General features: G+C 40.1%; 2 protein-coding genes across 2 annotated transcripts in view; both read left to right on the top strand.

Annotated features, from left to right (window-relative positions):
* Positions 1 to 10659, top strand: part of LOC101864467 — a gene marked incomplete in the record, with an annotated part of 61055 nt that extends 50396 nt beyond the window's left edge. Inside the window, 8 exon segments of the mRNA XM_035970654.1 lie at positions 1488 to 1502; positions 4179 to 4299; positions 5182 to 5388; positions 6956 to 7099; positions 7318 to 7520; positions 7900 to 7990; positions 9077 to 9194; positions 10471 to 10659. Of these exon segments, the coding sequence (XP_035826547.1) occupies positions 1488 to 1502; positions 4179 to 4299; positions 5182 to 5388; positions 6956 to 7099; positions 7318 to 7520; positions 7900 to 7990; positions 9077 to 9194; positions 10471 to 10619 (1048 nt within the window).
* Positions 10660 to 10908: 249 nt separating this feature from the next.
* Positions 10909 to 17500, top strand: part of LOC101864695 — a 17664-nt gene continuing 11072 nt past the window's right edge. Inside the window, exons 1-6 of the mRNA XM_013084551.1 lie at positions 10909 to 10937; positions 11413 to 11503; positions 12698 to 12868; positions 14094 to 14307; positions 15266 to 15410; positions 16903 to 17148. Coding sequence (XP_012940005.1) covers positions 10909 to 10937; positions 11413 to 11503; positions 12698 to 12868; positions 14094 to 14307; positions 15266 to 15410; positions 16903 to 17148 — 896 coding nt within the window. The remainder of the gene's footprint in view (positions 10938 to 11412; positions 11504 to 12697; positions 12869 to 14093; positions 14308 to 15265; positions 15411 to 16902; positions 17149 to 17500) is intronic.

Below are 17500 nucleotides of genomic sequence, written 5' to 3' on the forward strand. Positions count from 1 at the left end.
GTGGGGGAGGGGGTGGGGTGGGGTCATTTTCAGACCTTTACAATTAATCATTTCTAGATTTAAAAAAAAGTCATGAGAAAATTTCAGAACGGCTTCCCACACATTGTTCCAGTGTGATCAATCTAAATTTTCCCACACTCTGTTTAAACAGTTGGTTTGTGAGTAAAGAGCAGCATATTGACACAGCAGTGGTCATTTTAGTGCTGGGGAAAATAAGACAGACAGACAGACAGAAAGAAACAACAGAAGGAAAGTAAAGAAGTCGGACCTACCAGTGACGCCCTCCAAAGACCCGCTGTTTAAACAGAAAAAAGCACACTCCTTGATCCACTCGAAGGCGTGGCTTCTGCTTCAGACTTTGATAACCCCTCACTCGTGAGTTAAATCCGGTTTTGCTTTAGCTCTAGGAATCTTGAGAACCCGGAATATCACCCTAAGGTGGAGCATTTTATTTAACTTGCCAATCCTGTCCCCTTTCATCAGCATAGTGATTATCCAACACATTCGTTGTGTCTTTTACTTTGATCTGCTAATGTACGACAAGGATTAAATCTTTTGAAATGTTGGAGTTTTTACGTACACATTGGAACAATCAAGTATAACGTAATATTGATATGGTTATTCATTCAGCGTCAGCTGCTTGAAAAAGTAATAATAATAACAATAATAAAAGTAATAATACTCATCATCATCATCATCATCGTCATCATCGTCCTAACAATGATCATAATAATAATCATGATAATAATAAAATCTTTAAAGTTATTTTGTATGGTTTCTTGCATGTGTGGCTCAAGGTTCTTTTCTATGATCAAAATCAAAACAAATGAAAATTTATTTATTGATAGTGATGCCTAGATTTTCTCAAACGCTTTAACTGGTGTCTTTTTCTTTTTCACGGCATTTAGCGGAGGTTTACTATGTACCTGTAGGTGTAGATTTATGAGATACTCTATTGTTCTACTGTCCACCCAGAAAAGCAGACATTTTGTAAAAAAACTAAAACCCTTCCCAACCCCAACACAACCACCAGAACATTTGGATTGAGTGTGCAATACCCTAGGTAGCTCAAGTGGGGTTCACAGTCATATCTTTCAGGAACACAAAACACAGGATCCGACTAGCGTCTGTGGAGAAGTGGGTTAGGTGCTTCACTGTCATATGCAGGAGACTAGAGTTCGATTCCTGAATGCGGAGAATTTTTATTGAGTGTTTTGGTCTGTCTGCTGGGATGTTGTATCTCTCTCCACCTGGGTTGGCCCTGACAGGCAGGGTTGAAAGCCCACCTCCTAAATGGTCTAAATTATGTTTAAGAGGGCAGAAAAAAAAACTAAATTAAAATTTAAAAAAGAAACACCAGGCTGTGATCATTATGATGTGCAAAGATGTAGAGGGCTCTACTGTGCTTTCACCTCGATTTTTTTTACTGTTGTTCAGCAGCTCTAGATCTTTTTTTCCATCGTTTTTTCTTCGCTGTTTTATTTCAGGCAAATGTTAGCGGAGTGAGTAGATTGGCTTGAATAGTGCATTTTTATGTTTTTGTTTTAATTTTTTGCTTTGATTTTCTTTTCGTTAAAAAATTTGATTTCTTGTAGCTTGGCTTGCAGCATAATATGTGGTTGTTGTTTTGCTTTCGTACCACTGCTTGCAGCATAGCCTACAATATACCTGCAGCTCACAACTCTCTAGACCATTCCTCATATCTATGATATTATTATTACGCCCTTTCATTGACAACAAGCATATCAAAGTTTATATTTGTTGTTATTGTAGTTCTATAATATATTGTGTATTATGCAGTAGATTCTAAAACTATTTTGTACCAGTAGCAGTGTTCTCCATTTTCATCGTGCCTCCATACATGGCATGACTTCTGATTAGAACTTCGCTGTCTTTGTAGTTTACCTGTCTGAAGTGGGAACTTTGCCTTTGAAACTAACTTTGTCTTATTTCAATGACTTTTGAAAAGGTATTTTTCCATCAAATTTAAGAAATAATGTGAAAAATATCTCATCTAATTATTAGACTTTCCCCTGTGTTTTGCCTGTCCTTGTTTCTTTTTTTTGGTTTTTTTTTTTGGGGGGGGGGGGAGGCCAGTATTTCTCTTTCACTTACAGTCTATAACAATATCTTAAGTTCTTGCTTTGTGTAAGTGTAGCTTTTTGACTCTTGTCTTGGACATTATGGGTTTAATGGCCTCCCTTCAACACACTCTAAGGTTATTTTAGAGGCAGTCCTTGCCTCTTGTGTAAATATTTACATTATCAAATTTTTATGCCTTCTTTATTTTGACGCTTTAAAATATTTGCATTTCTCCTATCAGAGGTATTGTTCAATGAGACCTTACAGTATTACAGTATTTTTTTTAACTTCTCTTCCTCCAGACTTTAGCCATTATATATTTTTAGGAGAGAAATGATATAACATTTTATACGTGCATAATATTATACATACATCCTAGTGAGGCTTTTGGTTGCTATGATACTTTTTACAACGTATAGTTTTGCTGCATCACCTTGTCTTTATCTCTCTATCAGATTTCAGGGGAGGTTAGAGTGCGCCACTGTATGTTCTACTTCTCTTTCCCTGCCACTGTTTCTCTCTGTCTGTCTAGGGTTTTTCCCTGCACAATTCACTCGAGTGTTATCGCGTTGATGTGCTTCTCTTTATTCAAACAAACAAAACAATCAAATAAGTAAATTTACCTTCAGGATGAAGGTGCGGTGGCGGAGCGGTTAGTGCGCTCGTCTCCGAAGCGGAAAGTCTGAGTTCGAACCTCGGTTTGGACACTGATTTTTTTCACCCCTTCCTGCCCACCCAGCAGTAATGGCTACCTGACTTTGAGTTGGGGAAGTAAAGGCGGCGTGGAAAGGAACTGGCCGCCCTACCACATTATACTGAAGGCCCAGGAAGTTGTCTCACTAACAAGGCAATCCCCAATGTCCTGATCGGATGCGGGAACAACTTTACTTTTTACCTTCAGGATGTATCCTGTTTCTGTAGCAGTTTTCCCCTCTGTCTTTGTACTAATCAACAGCTAGTGCTATATGATATTATTATATTATGGCCTTGTGTGGCTACTGCTTTGCCAGTCTATTGTTTTTTGTTTCTTTTGTTTCTTTTGTTTTCTTTGTTTTTTTCTGAAAATAAATGGTGGCAGGCTATAGGGGGAAGGGGTTTGGTGTTGGTTATTCATTACTTGAGGGGAAGACTCGACTTTTTGTTGTTATTTTAAAAAATTGTACCCTAATGACTTCGTTTGTATTCTCAAAATAAAACAGCTTTTAACTGATACAGTGAAATACATGGTTTACTCCAGGTTTGGGTTTGTTTTTTTGTTGCTTTTTAAATAGTTTTTTAGGAAATAATTCAAGTGGCACTAAAGCCTGTCTATAGAAAAACACACTTCTTAGTACCACTGGATTTAATTGGTCGCTTTTAAAAGGACAAGCGGGCTAACCCAGATTCTGGGAGTTTCCAAAAATCTTGACCTACACCGAAAGTGGGTATTGCCTTACCTATAGGAGAAGTTTGGTTTCATAGATGTGTATATTTCTTTGGTTACAGAGAAAACTATCCTTGTATTTTAAAGAAAATGAACGAGGTCCAAAAACTTAACCTTTGATTTTTTCAAAACAGTGTCTTTCGGGAGAGCCCCCTTGTGCTTAAAAGGGACCAATTATTCATAACAAAAACCAAAAAGCGGGATGTATATTACATTATGAATAACTTACTGAGCTACAAGAGGCTGGAGTTTTCAATCATTTGAGAAATGTCAACTAATTGTATGAAGCCTAGAATAAAATAGCCTGAAAAAACTTCAGAACTTTTGAGGAATAACACTTACTTCTTCCACAGGTTGATGCTTGTGTCAGTTACGTTGACAATTTAATTTGTCTCTGTTGTGTTTCTTGAGCTGTTTGGACCCGTGTCTTTGGTAGAGTGGTTAAGCTGAGACCTGCCACATACAGAAGACATGAGTTCAATTCCTGAGAAGGGATAGTTTTTTGTTGTTTTTTTTAATTTGAGTACGATCTCAGTCTATCTGCTGAGAAAATGCCATTTTACTGAACCCAGGGTTGGCCCTGATACACTGGCAGGGAGGAAGCAGCACACCTCCTAGATGACCTAAATTTTGTTGATATGGATGTAAAACATTTACAACCTAACAATTGCAGGTTGTTTGGTGAGAGCGAGGGCAGCGGCTATTTGGAGGGGGACACGGACAGACAGGCCTTGCTGTGTGGGGGGCTCCAAGCGGCCATGGATGAACACCAGGCCAGGTGTGCACGGCTCAAGGTCAGTTGTTCTCTCGCTCACAGGGGTGGAGACATTTAGGAAGAGATAGGATTTGATTTGGGGAGGGGGTAGAGAATGTGATTTGATTTGGGGAGGGGGGGGGGGGAGGGGAGTAGAGAATGTGATTTGATTTGGGGAGGTGGGGGGGAGTACAAAATGTGATTTGATTTGGGGAGGGGGGGGGGGGGAAATAGAGAATGTGTCTGTCCTGGAATTCAAGCTATTGTACGTTTCCTTTTTTATCCAATTCTTTTTTTGTTGTTGTTGTAAGAGGGCACAGCTGGCAGATCTTACTCCTTTCTTTTACTTAATTGCTGTTTTTGTCTGTCTTTTTTGCTTTTTCCCTTCAACAAGATGGGCATTATTGTATCAATGTTCTTCTCTTGCGCAAAACTCAGTCTGTCTTTCTTTCTTTCTTTCTTTCTTTCTTTCTTTCTTTTTTTCTTTCTTTCTTTCTGTCTTTCTTTCTTTCTTTCTTTCTTTCTTTCACAACGATGATCAAGAATTTCATGACTTTTTTTCCACTTCTAAAGTCAAGCTCATTTATACCTCTGACACTGTGATGTCATAAGTGGTCAGCGATGCCGACAGCACGCAAGAACTCAATACTGGCTTGGGGGTCCTTGAAATGTCCCAGCAGACATGTTCTGGAACGATAGTTTGCGGGAATTTCAGGAATATGTGGTCCATATAGTCTCGTACTCCTCTTTGCAGGCTCAATAGAACGGATCTGGGTTGTCTGCTGGTGCGATTATGGGTAGATACAATTTCCATCTTGGGCGATTTTCCACCAGTTCTCATTTCGACACTTATATATATATGACTTTTCTGTGTTGCAAGTGCCGTAAAACTTCCTAAAACATCGTCGTTATTCTCCACCAGGACACAGTACAGGCAGCCATCACACGCCTCCAGAACTGGCCAACCTGTGTGGCCTTCCAGCAGTGGCTCGAGTTCACCGCCCGGCAGAAGGAGCTCAAGAGCTTAGCCCTCGCAGCCAGCCATCTACACACCACCACGGAGATGAGGCTGGCCTTCAGAGAGTGGTGCCGAGGCTGCGATGCTACGAGGAAGGCAGCGAGGCATTGGGTGAGCTACAGTTTTGCATCGTGTCTGACCTGGGTTTGGCCTCAATTGATTAGTTTCTCTTTTCATCTCTTTAAATGTTTTTATTTCTAACACAGGATGGAAATTTTATCAGAAGAATTAGTCAAATTTAACTCTTTATCTCCGAGGTGGGTAAACCCACTACACCTCGGCCCTTTTTTGGTGCTAAATCTAAAAATGACAAAAACATCATTAAATGAGCCATTAAATCGAAACTAGCAAACCTATATTGATAGTTCTTCATCTAATAAATGAACTTCCGGTAAAAGAGACCTGTTTTTGGCAATTGCCAAAAAGTAAATTGACGTCGAAGTTATTGTAAAGGAATGTGCCCGAGCTGCTAGCGGCTCACCGGAACGGCAGTTTTGACCGCGGGCCGCTGGTGAAAATGGTATGGCTTTAACGCCCCTATCAATGCTAGTTTAACGTCCGTCTCCAATAGGACCGAGCCAAGTGGGAAGTTCGTGTAAAGTGCCTTTCCCAAGGACACAACATCGGACCGAGCTGAGGCTCGAACCCCCGAACTGGCAATCTCACGATTACGAGTCCGGTAGCCTAACCACTAGACCACCGACGCCAGGGTCGCTGGGAGCGGCTTGCCAGAGATAAAGAGTTAAGGAATAATAATATTTTTAAAACAAATAATAATAATAAAAATAATATTAATAAAAATAGAAAAAAAAATAATAATGATAATAATAATAATAATGATAATAGTAATAGTAATAATTCTTCTTTTTTTTCTTCTTCTTTTTAACATAATGAAACAAAGCGATGAAACTCAAACTAAAAGCACAGAGTTATATTTTTATTGGAGACCATGTTAAGCACCTGAATTTGATTCTGTTCGGTACATTTTTAAAGCTGAAAAAGACAAAAAAGCTTTACCCCCCCCCCCCCCCCCCCCCAACAAAAAAAAAAAAAAGAAGTTACCCAACATCTTGTTAGGAGATTTTTGTATCTGGAAAAAAAACCCATTACAAAAAGCAGACAAAAACAAAAATAGAAACAAAACATTTTCCACTGATGATAAAGTCGATTCCCTCAAGGTTTCATCCTTGGGATTTTTGTTTCGAAATAAGAAAGAAAAAGAAAACCCCAACAGACCACCCTCCTGGAAAAAAAATAATAACTACCAAGGAACCCCCTTTCCTCTATCCCTCCAAACCCACAACCCCCTAATTAACTCTTTATCTCCCCTGGGGGAAACCCACTACGCTGGGGCCCTTTTTTAGTAAGAAATCTAAAAAAGGCAAAAACATCACTAAATAGGTCATTATTTCAAAACAAGTCGACCTATTTTGATAATTCTTCATCTAATGAATGAACTCCCAAGAAAGAAGACCTGTTTTCGGCAATTGCTGAAAAATAATTTGATATCGAAGTCATCATAAAGGAACGGGCTCGACACACTGTCAGAGGTTCACCGGCACAGTGGTTCCGACTGTAAGCCGCTGGGAGCGACTTGCCGGAGATAAAGAGTTTAAAAAAAAACATAGCTAGAAATGCAATACTAACAGATAATTTTGTTTTACTCTGTCTGTTCCAGAGCCAACAGATGCTGGGCAAGTGTATGGAGGCCATTCGTCTGTACAAAGACCATCAGCGCTACAAGAAGCTTCTCTCTGCCCTGGCTCACCGGCACGCCACGATGGTCGCTTTCCACAAGTGTTTTCCTGTCTGGCTCAGAAAGGTATGGGTGTGTGTGTGTGTGTGTTTGTCTGTGCATGTGTGTGTGTGTGTTTGTATGTTTGTGTGTGTGTATGTGTGTGTGTGTGTGTGTTTGTTTGTCTGTGCGTGTGTGTGTGTGTGTGTGTGTGTGTGTGAGTGCGTTTGTGTGTGGCGGGGGGACGGACACATCGCGAGAAGTAACTCATTTTATCAGCATGCCTCTCATTTGTACTTTTACAGACCCGAGACCAACGACAAGAGAAGAATATCCTTCACCTTTGGAGTTCAAGGACAGTGCGGGAATTGGAGTTACTGCCCCTGGAGACTGAGCTGACCGCATCGCTAGGTCAGAGGTCGCTGTCTGTGTGTTTCTCGCTGTGGTCAGTGCGCTACCAGACGGTGGCCAGGCTCCGGGCCGTTTATCACCGCAGTCTTCTCTCATGGTCAGTTGTAGTAGTAGTAGCTGTTGTTGTTTAATGATTAATTTATGGCAATGTATTGGATGATGAGAGATTTGCATGGTCATTTTGGACAGTATTATTGAACAGTTTATTATGTTTAAAAAAAAATTAAAAATTAAACAGCGCATGGTGGGAATGTGGGTGGTTGGCAGGTACTCTGTTGTGGTTTTCTCCTTCTTTCCTATCAAACATCTATCGTCCTTATCTCTCTTTGTTTTCTTTGTATGTTACTCTCTTTTAACACTTTTAATCTTCAGCACTTAATTGACCTATATTTGTATTGCAAGCACCATAAGGCTCTTATCAAAACTAAACTTTCACTTGTTTTTAAAAAATCGTAATTGATCTCTTGTCCCTGCAGGGTTTGGACTGCGTGGAGGAACTGGGCCACGGAGAGGCATGAACTGATGTCTAAGTCACAGTCGTTCTTGAAGCGGAGGAGAGAAAAATTGGTAGGTCTGGTTACAATCTTCTTTGTTTTAAAAATTTTTTTGTGTGTTTTACAGCGCTCGCAACTGCGTAAGGTCATATGACACATTAAGCATTTTCAGTTGGTAGGAAATTTTGAATTTTGCGCGGGTGGTGACCGAAGCCTACTCTTAACGATTGTGGACCACCAAGGGATCTTTATCCTGCCCAACTTGCACAGGGGACCTTTGAGATTTTTCGCCCTTATCCGAGAAGACTAGGTGTAGATCTTTCCTACCAGAAGATCAGGGTTGTGCCTGAAAGACAGCAGTAAGGAAGAGCCTAGCAGTAGCAGTAGAAAGGCTGCAGAAAGAGTCAGGAGCCCAGAGGAGGGGGCAAAGAGGTGGTTGCAGAAAGTGGAGATGAAAGCAGACGACTGAACATTGCTAAAGGAGACAATTTTAGAGAAGAAAATTTTTCCATCGCTCCCCGGATTCGAACCTGAGACCTTTCAATGATAGACCTTAACCTCTAGGCCACTAGAGCCGCACTTCTTTCTTTATTGTTCAGGCAGATGCTAAAAATTATTTAAACAATTTGTCGTAATGTTAGTGCATGGTCAGAGGGTGAAACTTGTAGGTTCTACTTTATACTTGTCTGTTTTAGATGCTGAGTCCTGTTTTACCAACATACTTCAAACAAGGAGCATCAAAATATATAGAATGAAATATAGGTCTAGGCCCCAATCATTAATATTAAATATGTGTTCAGGGAAAAAAAAGGAACTTCAGCTGAGCTTTACGCATTTTAACGGTCATATGCTTTTTCCTAGGCATAAGTGGTCATTTTAGTTGGTTTTTTTCCTATATTTTTGTGCATTACAGATCAATAACGATATATTTTTTTCTCACTTGTATTAATTCTATATCTTCTTACGTTCATACTTAGTTAATTAAAAAAAAATAATTTTTGTAATGAGTAGTAGTATTTTTTATTTTCCCCATTTTATTTATTACTATATCTTCTTAATTATTTTCTTGTATTTATGGAGCTGAATAATTATTGTGTTATACATGTGCATTGTAGTCAATGATAACGTTACATTATTTTTCCCTTTGCTCTATTTATAGGTGTTCAGTTTTTGGCTGGACAGACTTCATCAGAGCAGGGAGGTGGAGAAAAAATACCATCTGGCCTGGAGTAACTATCAGCTGCTCATTCTGCGCGAGTGGAGCGTGTGGGCGAAGAGTAAGGAACTTGTCCATCCTGTTAGGCTTTGACTTGTTGTCTCCCATGAAGTCTGTTTTACAGGAGAGGCTAACAACTGTTTAACGCTATCTGTATGTCGTGTTTTACTATTGTATTCACACGACTTGGGGAACTCTGTGCCACACTTAACCCTATCCGTACGTCGTGTTTTGCTATCATATCCATATGACGTGGGGAACTCTGTGCCATCACTTTCCAAAGAGGAAATTTACTTGTTAATCCGATCCGTACGCTTTGCATAGCAGTCTGATGATTTTTTGAGAAATACTGAAAGTTTCAAAGAGATCTTCGTACTAGAAGTATTCTAAAATGTGAAGGATACAACCTTTGTGGTACAAAATGACTCCAGGGTGTACAGATATGGTTAAATAAACAATCGGAGACCACACCACTTCAACTCTGCTCTGGTTTCATGTTGATGTTTGATTTCTATAAATAGGAATTTTTACACCATCTATTGAGATAATGATATTGTCCTCATTTTAACAGCTTATGTTAAATATTAGGTTTTAACAAATTTTGAAGCTGGCTTGTTTATGCCCATCACCATTATTGCTATATATATAAAGGCAAAAATAAATATTGAATAAATATGAGAAAATCGCAAAGAGTTTGTTTAAAGGCCTCAACATGAGAAATTTACCTGTCGATGTGTTTTCTCTGCTCTAACAAAGAAACAAGCAAACAAACAAACACGTGAGCTGGATTAAGCTGAGTTTTTAATATTATTTGGGATGCATCGTGGTGAAATCAGGTGCTCGTCAATTTTTGGAAATATATGGAATTATTGGTAACATTATAAAGCTTGTTTATTTTTCTTCCTTGAGATTAAAAATTACCCATCTATCTTGAATAGAAGTTGAGATATTTACAATTGAAGGAGATGGGGGTCGCCTGATTCCAGAGGTAAAATTAGCGAAAAAATGGCTGCCAAAGTCTGGTGTCTTACATAGCTTGAGAGACCTTGGAAACAAATAATTTTTTCTTTTTTTTTTTCTTTTTTAATTAACTTTATTCAATTGAAATCTTCACAGAAATGTGTTTTTCAATAGATAAAAAAGGTGTTGGACCAGAAAACAAAAAATTGAAAACAATTGAAAACCAGCAGAAAAAGGCCGATTTCTCTGATGTAATTATTTTGATGAGCGCCTGATTTCACCACGCTGCGACACATTTTTGCAACAACTTATCTTGCACCTAGCAAGACATTTGAACTCAAACAGAGTTGTAACCACAATATTGCCTTCCCCGACAGTGAACCAAAAACTGCGGTCGAGTCAGACGTTGTTCATGCAACAGATGTCTGTGCGTAACCTGGGAACCTCATTCTCACGCTGGCGCAGCCTGACGCTCAAAATGCAAGCTCTTCACAGCACACACAGGACTAAAGTCATGCTCAGGTAGGAGTGAGATCTATAAGAGTGATGAGTAGATAGAAATTGTGAAAAAATACAAGTTTTGATTTAACTGTGTGAATGTGTTTGTGTGTGGGGGGGGGGGGGGGGTTGTGCGTTGCGCATTTATGTGTATGTGTGTATGTGTGTGTGTGTTTATGTGCGTGTGTGTTGTGCATTTATGTGTGTGTGTGTCTGTGTGTGTGTGTGTGTGTGTGTGTGTGTGTGTGTGTGTGTGTGTGTGTGTGTGTGTGTGTGTGTGTGTGTGTGTGTGTGTGTGTCAGCACTCATGTGTGAGTATGAGCAATCAGGTACATAACGCATCATGGTACGAATATTGTGCAACATCTGGAAGTCTTATCTATTTCCTGATCTGCTTTACTAGGATATTTTTCTTTTTGTAAGAGTAAAGTTAAAACATCCCATTCAAATTGCTTGACCTTATGTCCAACCACCAAGTCATTATATGGTGGTCACAACGGGGGTACACAGCTATGATGTCTTACCTTGTCGAGCACACCAAGAAAGTCAAAATCTGACGGGAGGAGAGTTGCACTTTGACAATCTATTTCTTCTTTGTTTGCTGCCAAAGCAAAGTTTTATTATGCTGTGCTATAGGATCATCTGTCAAGATACAAAAGGTTATACAGAAACTGGACACAATGGGTTGTTATCGTCGTGTTACATAAAGACGTTTGGGGACGGGGGGGTTATAAGTTAAACTTTTACTGTTTATTCCCTTAATTTAAAAAACCAAACCCATAACCAAACCCAAAACCAACCTTTTTTCTTCCTCTGGACAGTGTTTTCCGGGGTTGGTACCAGGTGACGCGGGCGTCCCGGCAGGAGAAACAGACGGTGCTACAGTTCCAGGTCCAGTCCTACACTCTGCTGGTGAGCTCAGTTCTGTGACTCTCTCGTACTCACGTCATGCACCATTTACTATGTGGGCGACGGGAGCCACAAACTTGTCGACGGGAGCCACAAACTTGTCGACGGGAGCCACAAACTTGTCGACGGGAGCCACAAACTTGTCGACGGGAGCCACAAACTTGTCGTGAAATGAGGGGGAATTGCCTCCTTGTTTTACATTTCTTTTGAAGTTTCTTTTGAAATGACACATACTTTTTGCTAATTTGAATCACCCCTTTTTCTTATACCGTTTTTTTAGGGGAATAATAAATAATTTATTTTAGTTTTGTCATTTGCCTACGTTGCCTCCCTTGCTAATCTCTTTTTTTTGCCGGGGCGGGGGTTAAAACAAGTGAAACAATCAGGTTATTTTTATTCTTAAAAGATTCTATCTCGATGGTTTTTGAAAACTACCTATTGCAGCCTTAAGTTCAAAGAGTCCTATGTCCGAGTTGTAAAAACATTCAGCTGCTTTGAAAGCAGTTGCTCTATTGTTTGAGACATCACTCGGTGCAGGTGATTAGTGGGCATCCTACTTCTTTTATTTTCCTCTCTTGTTTCTGTCCATTTGTCTCTTACTATTTCCCGGCACAAGATGACTGCCATTGTGTCGATGAACAATCACTTACAATCATGTACAATCATGTAGAACCCAGAACAATTATAAACAGTCCCGTTCAATTAGGTACAATCAAATACAACCCTGTACAATCATGTACTGTCCTCTACAACCACATACAATCTTCTACAATCATGTACAACCCAGAACAATCATAAACAGTCCCGTTCAATCAGGTACAATCAAATACAACCCTGTACAATAATGTACAGTCCTTTACAATCTAATACAATCATCTTTAGTTTCATACGATCATGTACTGTCCTCTTCAATCACATACAATCTTCTACATTCATGTACAACCCTGTACATCGTGTACAATCATAAACAGTCTTCTACAATAAGATAAAATAAGATATGATAAGATAAGATAAGATAATACTTTATTATCCCAGAGGAACAATTTTCTTGGCTGTACAGGACCGTAAAAACATGTGCAATCACATACAATCCAGAACAATCATGTACAACCCTGTACAATCATGTACAACCCTGTACAATCATAAATAGCCCTTTACAATCACATACAATCCAGAACAATCGTGTCCCATCCCTAGGTACAGAGACTGTTCCACCAATGGCTGGCCTGCTACCAGCGTCGCCGACAGGTGCAACAGGAGCGTGTGTGGCGGGCCGAGAGGTCGGCCCTAGAACTTGCCGCTGTGTGGAGGAGGAAGGCACAGACCTCCCGGGGTGCAAGGGTCAAGGTCATGTTTCAGCATCGCAAGGTCAGTGGTCTGGCGGAAAAAAAAGATAATGTTAATTATTTGAAACTTCAATGGCTTGAATCTCATATATTAAAATTAAGAAGTTCTTTATTTCCTGTATCTTTGCCAGGGTGCTTGAATGCAAGATCTCTTGCCCACCTTTTAAATGATCTAAATTTTGTCAATAAGAATTTAAACTATTAAAATTATTTGAAAAAAGAAAGAGTTAATAATAGTTTGAAACTTTATTGACTGTTGAACTTTATTGTTTTCTTGCCTAGAATTGTGGGGGGTTTGGTTATCTTTTTAAAAGTTGATTTATAAAGGGCTTTAACATTGTTCCGTGAATTTGCTTCTCACACACATACCGATTATGCCATATTCACGCAATCCTCCACTTACATGGGCACTAGGGCTGGGTCACGAGCGCGAGAACGGAACTGAATCGTCACTCTTTCCTGCGGAACGCGATTCACAGTTCACTTCAGCGGAACGCGGAACAGTAGGCTATTGCCAAACGATTCCCGATTCACTCCCCTGTCGCTGTCATCACCTTGTGGCTTGTTTAACCTACTGCTGAGTCGAGTCACGAGCGCAAGAACGGAACGGAGCACTTGGTATGGCTCCCCTTATTTTACAAAAGATGGTATAGTCCAACCCCCCTATTAAAACAAAATGAACGGGGTCCAACCAATAGACAGAAGGAATTTTATGGAGCCATTGTTTTAGGGAATTGTGGGGTTGGGGGGGGGGGGATTTATGGGGGTCACTAATTGAGGTCAGTTGATAGAGCAGCGCAACAAAGGGTGTGGGGCGGAGAGGATGGCGGAACAGCAATAGTGGGACTCGCGCTCGCCAAGAGGCGTTGATATGACACTGTTCCGTTTCAGTCAGTGTTCTGCCACAGCTCCACGAGCGCTCGCGTACTCGCGATTCATTGAAGCCGACTGAATCGCGAATCGCCACTCTCAAATTTGAGGAGCAGGATCCAGCCCTAATGGGCACACACAGACACACACACAGGCACAAACACACAGATGCACACGCATACACACATACACACATACACACACACACACACACACACAGGAACACAGATGCACACACATACACTCACATACACACACACATACACACAGACACACACACACACATACATACACACAATGACCCAGTCATCACTCGAGAGTAACAAGTCTAAAAATCCAAACTTTCCTCAACTATCCACATCTCTGTTGTCCACCAGATGGCGCTGTACTTCAACAACTGGCAAAAATCTCTGGACAGTGTCCAGTCTCTATATGACACGCTGGAAGTCTGGAACCGTCAGAGGAATGCGCGCGTTATGACACGCTCACTGAAGGTGTGGAGGACACAGCTGGTGGCTGATCAGGCCAAGAGAGACTACACGCAGCGTTATTTGTACACAGTGTGGTCTGAGTGGAGGGTCTGTGCTAAAGGTTAGTCAAAGGTTTAGTTAAAAGATTACACACAGCGTTATCTGTACACAGTGTGGTCTGAGTGGAGGGTCTGTTCCAAAGGTTAGTCAAAGATTTAGGTTAAATAAAGTTTTAGTCAAAGACTGCACTCAGCATTATTTGTACACCATGTGGGTAAAGTCAAGGGTTTATGCCAAGGGTTAGTTTAAAGTTTAAGTGTTAGTTGGAGTAGTTTGAGGAGTGCATACGGCTGTCTCTACACCGTGTGGTAGGAGTGGAGGGTCTGTACTAAAGGTTGGTCAAAGGTTTAAAGGTTAGTAAAAGGGTTAAGGTGTTAGTTAGAGTAGTAAGAGTTATCGAAGTATATCTGTCTCTGTACTGTGTGGTCGGAGTGGAGGGTCTATGCTAAAGGTTAGTCAAAGGCTTAGGATAAAGTTTTGTTTTAGTTAAAAGGTTAAAGGCAACATTATCAAAGGTTTGAGTATTAGTTAGAGTGGCAGAAAAGTACATATTATAGATGTTTCTAAACTGTATGGTTTGGGTGGAAGGATCTATGCTAAAGGTTAGTTAAAGATGAGGTTAAAGTTTTAGTTAAAAGATTAAAGGCAGCATTATCAAAGGTTTAAGTATTAGTTTAGAGAGGTAAGAGAAGTGCATGCTAAATGTTGACTGAATATGAATGTTTTCAATTTTTACTTCCCTTGCATGCTGTTTGTAAATACGTATTCATCTCAATTTATTTTTGGGGGTGGAAGTTCCTGTCATTTCCACACCAAAAAGTTCTTTTGCGTAAATATATTAAAATGTTGGCCTATAGAGATCTTTGTTTTTAAAATAAATGTTAATCCTATAAAGAGTCATTCTATTTTTAAAGATTAATTTAACTGAAACTTGCTGATGCTTTCTGTACTATAAACTTAAAAATTGAATTTTGCGTCTCACGTTTTATGACACACTGAACGATGTACTCTCTGCTTAGTGAACAAAGAGCGCAGGATTCGGGGTCTGGCCCTGAAGAAAGCTCTACAAGAACGCAGTCTCCACGTGTACTTCCAGTACTGGTCGGCTCTCACACTGGTCAAGCGGTCAGTGCAGCACAATGTGGAGACCAGGATACAGATCAGGTGAGACGCTAGGCAAATCGTCACTGCAATTCTGTAAATATGGATGTCTGTCAAAAACAGTTTTTCAGAAGCGACAAAAAGCTAATTTCCACTTCACTCTGGTGATTTTTCTTTTTAGTGTTTAGATCTCAGGATCAAGATACTATTATTATAAATATGTTAACCATATCTGTACGCCCTGGGGTCATTTTGTACCCCTTGGGTTGTATTCTTCACATTTTAGAATACTTCTAATGTGAAGATCTCTTTGAAACTTTCAGCATTTCTCAAAAAATCATTTTGACAGACTGCTATGCAAAGCGTACTGATCGGATTAACGAGTAAATTTCCTCTTTGGAAAGTGGCGGCACAGAGTTCCCCACATTGTATTGATGCGATAGTAAAACACAGCTTACGGATAAGGTTAAGCAGTTGAAATGTAGAAATAATAATAATAGTAATAATATAATAATAATAATGATGATGATAATAATGATAAAAAATAATAATAGATTGCATCTAGATCTATAAACATTGTCCTGCCATTGACACAAGAAGAATGTGGGCAAGGCATATATGTAACAAACCAATAAAACTACAAAGCTCGATTTTTTTTGGGTCAGATCCCTCGCTATGTCTTAGGATGGCAGGATTGGGTATACAAAGAGCAGGAGCAAAGGTTGTTGTAAAAGAACTGTTGTATGGAAAGCAAAACGAAACAAACATACTGCACTCATCTACCAATTATGGGACTCAGCTTATATCTTTTGACATGGGAGAATCTAGCTTCTGACAGACACAGTTGGAGAGCAGTAATCACAGTGTGCAACAAGTCATATTTCACGAATAAAAAATGCTGAAACAAAAAGAGAATCTGGCAAATGGCATGTACCCATAAGTGGCAGTGGAGATTTTGAAGGTTTAAAATGTGGCCAACTTTTCTCTGCCAGAATTGGTCTCATTAGCCATAGCAGAAGCCAGAAGTCTTCTTAAACTTTAATTCTCCAATTTTGCTTGAGAAATATTCTCCTCTGCAGATGCAATGGTCATCGTCAGACATTGACAGACAAACTGTCATTATTATTTTTATTACACTTACTTACTTTTACTTTTTACTTTTTCATCCTCTGTTGCCATTAAACATTGAGGGGAGATGCAGTTTTCTATGGTAGGCCAGCTCCGCAGCTCTTTCAATTGTGATATTATGTTTTCTCGGGTTTTCTTCCTTGACTCCCTCAATCCAACTTTTACGTGTCCTTCCTCTTCCTTTTTAGCCTGAGTGCTTGGTGTTGTAGGCTCTTGAGGCTGGCTGGTCAGATGACATGCGTAACAAGTGGCCAAACCAGTTTATCCTCTGTCTTTCTATGTAATGCAGGCAGGACTCAGTGCCGATAGCTGCTCTTATTTCTTCATTTCTCTGCCTGTCTTGTCTTGTAATGTGAAGGGTTTTGCGGAGACATTCTATTTTGCATTCTTATTGTTATTCCAACAAAAAAAATTTTCTTGTCCTCAGAGTTCTCCGAGAGTGGCACATGTACACACGCAACACGCGCTACCTGCGTCAGCTGCAAGCACACATGACGAAGAAGGTGAACACGCGTGTACTACACAGCGCCTTCTCCAACATGCGCTGGAAGGCGGAGTACTGTGTGGGGCTGGCGGAGATGGCAGACAAGATGGCGGGAGACCGACGGAGGGCGACCATGCAGGCCGTCATGGTGGTGTGGAGGGATAGGCTGGACAATATCATGGCTGCCAGGTGGGTTGTGACGAGCTTTGATTAGCACTGTGTCAGTGTGTGTGTGTGTGTATGTGTGTGTGTGTGTGTGTGTGTGTGTGTGTGTGTGTGTGTGTGTGTGTGTTTGTTTGTTTGTTTGTATATATTTGTGTGTGTGTGATTGTGGTAGTGTTTATGTTTGTGTTCTTGTGATTGTGTGTATGTTAATGTTTGTGTGTGTGTGTTTGTACCTTTTTGCTTGTGTTTGTTTGTGTATATGTGATTGTGTGTGCATACTTGTATGTGTGTGTGTATATGCATAAGCATACACATGTGTGTTTGCGTTCATCTTTTTTTACTCAAACAAACAAACAAACAAGCAAGCAATACCTCT

Source organism: Aplysia californica, unplaced genomic scaffold (assembly GCF_000002075.1).
Source record: "Aplysia californica isolate F4 #8 unplaced genomic scaffold, AplCal3.0 scaffold00301, whole genome shotgun sequence".
NCBI lineage: Eukaryota > Metazoa > Mollusca > Gastropoda > Aplysiida > Aplysiidae > Aplysia > Aplysia californica.